The sequence below is a fragment of the Oryzias melastigma genome, linkage group LG17, assembly GCF_002922805.2.
Source record: "Oryzias melastigma strain HK-1 linkage group LG17, ASM292280v2, whole genome shotgun sequence".
Classification (NCBI taxonomy): domain Eukaryota; kingdom Metazoa; phylum Chordata; class Actinopteri; order Beloniformes; family Adrianichthyidae; genus Oryzias; species Oryzias melastigma.
This window is the reverse complement of record NC_050528.1, coordinates 10,167,360-10,170,647: the sequence shown is the minus strand read 5'-3', so window position 1 is coordinate 10,170,647 and position 3,288 is coordinate 10,167,360. Positions and strand designations below refer to the sequence as shown.

The following is a 3,288-nucleotide window of genomic DNA, read 5'->3' as shown; positions in this document are numbered from 1 at the left end:
GTCTACAGGTACAGTCACACCAACCTCAAAAACTAGAGCTCGAGCGACCAATTTCAAAGAAAAGTCTTAGTAAAAGTGCGTAAACGCAGGTTTGGAGTTTTCATGTTCAAAATTCTCACGTCCATGTCTCTATGCAATTATTCAGGCTCTACATACAAACTGGGAATTCACTGAACGCATACTAAAAGTTCAAGCAGTTAAACTTTGAACTGCTAGAACGTCAAACAGCTGAACTTTGACCAATTCAGGACTCGGATTTGGTAGTGGCGATCTTTTTATCTCACATGTCCGACCTTGTATCATACCAGACCGGTCCCCTAACCCTAATCCGATACCGGTTCCACAACAGGTACCGTGTCCGGAGGGTTGGGGACCCATAGTTTAATGGTAGCAGCCAGCACATAAAAAAAATGAGTTGGGGGACACCTAAAACATCAAAAAGTGATGGAGACTATGTGTCCATTTATGACAAATTGTGAGTGACGATGTGTAGGTACAGCGTGTTCTTTAACATACAACACGAGCGGTGTGAACGAAACATAAGGCCTTCTAAATCTAAAATCTGAAACACATTCAAACCATCTTTATAACATCCCAAAACCAGTAAAACCAAACTACAAGACAAAACTAAAGTGAAGGAAAAACAACCTTTTTCTAAGATTCTCGATGAATCCCTGACGGCAAGTCCAGCATTCCAAGAACCCTTCAAAAAAACTTTTTTTTTCATATATTTCACAATGTAATTTTTTCATTACTGGCCAAAGGTTATAATTATAGTAAAATATTGAAAAATGCAGTATTAAATTAGCATCTTTGCTTTCCAGCTCAGCTCCCTCTTCAGCACAGCAGACTGCTCTAAGCTGTCTGTAAATCTTGTGTTTCATTCTCTCCTCAACAAAGTACACTAACACTTAAACTCCCCCGCTTGGAGCAGCAACTCATTCCCAGCACAAAGGAGAAGATCCATCCTTTTCAGAATAAGAACCATGACCTCAGACTTAGCGGCCAATTATCATCCTGTATGCTTCAAACTCGGCTGTAAACCTCCCCGGTGCCTGCTGGGGCTCTCCAAGTGAGGAAGCAAACAGGATAAGCTCATCCAACTAAAGCTAAGATGTGATCCTGTGTTGACTAAACTATAAATATTCCAGCCTGTGGCTATGCCTGTCCATTTTCTTTCAGTTATGAATAGTTTCAGCAATAAAGGGCAGCACTGGTGGAAATCCTTTTCCTCGTGGGTTCTGACCTGCAATGAGAGTCAAGCTCTCACACGAGCAGCCCACAGACGGAAAGGACTTTGGAAAAATCCTCATCCTTCACACTCGTGAAAAACCTCTAATAGCACATAACAATAAGAACTCTCCAAGTACATGTCGACAAGGGTTTGACAAACTCTCGAGTAGCTTCCAAACCTCCATATAAAGGACAGAATTTTCCAAATCTGGGAGGAACTGTTGCTTCTTAACACCTGCTTTTCTTTGTTTCTTATCTCTATCCTTGCAAAAACTGTTGTTTGACAAAACGTCAAAATGAAACAATGTGAAATAGTAATTAAAAGGCACTGAAAACTAGGATTCTAAAATTATTGAACATCTGGTTTAATTTTTAAATCTCATATAAAAAAGCAAAAAAAGAACCTGCTAAGTGACACTTTTAATAATCTTATGAATAATAGTGCTGCCACAAATGATTATTTTAATAGTTGACTAATCACAGATAATTTTTCTGATTAGTCGACTAATCGGGTCATGTGCAAACTTGATGCAAAGCACACATCTTGACCATCATTAGATTTAAACTAACGAAAAACTAGATATATAGTATTACCTGTGATAATGCTAGAGTGAATGCTGTAAGCTGAATTTGGCCGCAGAAGATGCTCATGCTGATAGCTGAAAATGCTGAAATTGATAGATAAAAACGCTGAAATTGTAGATGAAAACGTTGAAGTTAATAGCTGAAAATGCTGTAGTTGATAGTTTAAAATGCTGAAAGCTGAAATGCTGAAGCTGATAGCCAACTAAAATATTAGTTAAATGCCAAATTAGCCTAAAAAAGCTGAAAAAAGCCCAAGTTTGCCAAAACAGCTAGCATGTAGAAAAAATATTAGCTAAACTCCAAAATAGTCTAAAAAACAAAAAAAGCCTAAATTAGACAAAAAGCAAGCATGTAGCTGAATAATTAGCTAAACTCTAAATTAGTCTAAAAATCTAAAAAGAAAGCCAAAGTTTGCCAAAATAGCTAGCATGTAGATAAAATATTAGCTAAACCCCAACATAGCCTGAAAAAAGCTTAAATTAGCCAAAATAGCAAGTATGTAACTGAATTATTAGCTGAACTCCAAAATAGTGTAAAAGACAAAAAGCCTAGACTAGCCAAAACAACTAACATGCATCTAAATTACTAGTTGCACTCCAAATCAGCTTAAAGAACTAAAAAAAAGCCAAAGTTAGCCAAAATAGCTAGCCTGTTGCTAAAATATTAGCTAAACTCCAGAACAGGCTAAAAAACAAAAAAAGCCTAAGTTTGCCAAAATAGATAAAATATTAGCTAAACTCCAACATAGCCTGAAAAAAGCCTAAATTATCCAAAATATCAAGTATGTAACTGAATTATTAGCTGAACTCCAAATCAGCCTAAAGAACTAAAAAAAAAGCCAAATTAGCCAAAACAGCTAGCATGTAGCTAAAATATTAGCTAAACTCCAAAACAGCCCAAAAAATCTTAATAAATGCCAAAATAATCCAAAAACTAGCAGAATGCCATAACTTTGAACTTTACTACATTCTGACTCCATATAATAAAAAATAACGACTAATCGACTATAAAATTAGCCGTCGACTGTTTTAAGTCGATTAGTCGTCGATTAGTCGACTAATCGTGGCAGCCCTAGAGTTGAACGAGTTCATACATACGTGTCTGAAAGTTAGTGATGACAGTGCCGCTTGTTAGAGGTCCTTTAGTGGCATAGAGAGCCACAGAGTAGGTGGTGATTGGCTTCAGATTAGAAAGCTGGTGTTCCTGTTTGCTGCCTTCCACCAAGAAAGTATCAGCTGTGACTGTAAACCAAAAGAGAAGACAAACATGTTTTACACCATATTACACATCCAAATGCACATTTGAAGTTTTCACCACCTTGCTTAGAGTGAGCATTTCTCCATCGACTCCCATGTTAAAATCATCCTGATTTTAACTGATTTGAACTTCAACTGCTGTCATTAAGCCTCAACCACTCCCCTACCTGAATCTGCTGCTTTTGAGCGTCTTTTTTTTTTTTTTTTTTTTTTT

At 37.0% G+C, this 3,288-nt stretch overlaps 1 protein-coding gene and 1 long non-coding RNA gene across 6 annotated transcripts in view; one reads left to right on the top strand and one right to left on the bottom strand.

Moving 5' to 3' along the window:
* tnr (tenascin R (restrictin, janusin)) overlaps positions 1-3,288 on the bottom strand; it is a 193,067-nt gene that overhangs the window by 24,144 nt on the left and 165,635 nt on the right. For all 5 annotated transcript variants that reach the window (XM_024273657.2, XM_024273660.2, XM_024273658.2 and 2 more), the window contains one exon: positions 2,916-3,059. In XM_024273657.2, the coding sequence (XP_024129425.1) occupies positions 2,916-3,059 (144 nt within the window). The remainder of the gene's footprint in view (positions 1-2,915; positions 3,060-3,288) is intronic.
* The window catches only part of LOC112147344, a 24,803-nt gene that overhangs the window by 12,222 nt on the left and 9,293 nt on the right, over positions 1-3,288 (top strand). The gene's annotated exons all lie outside the window — the stretch shown is intronic.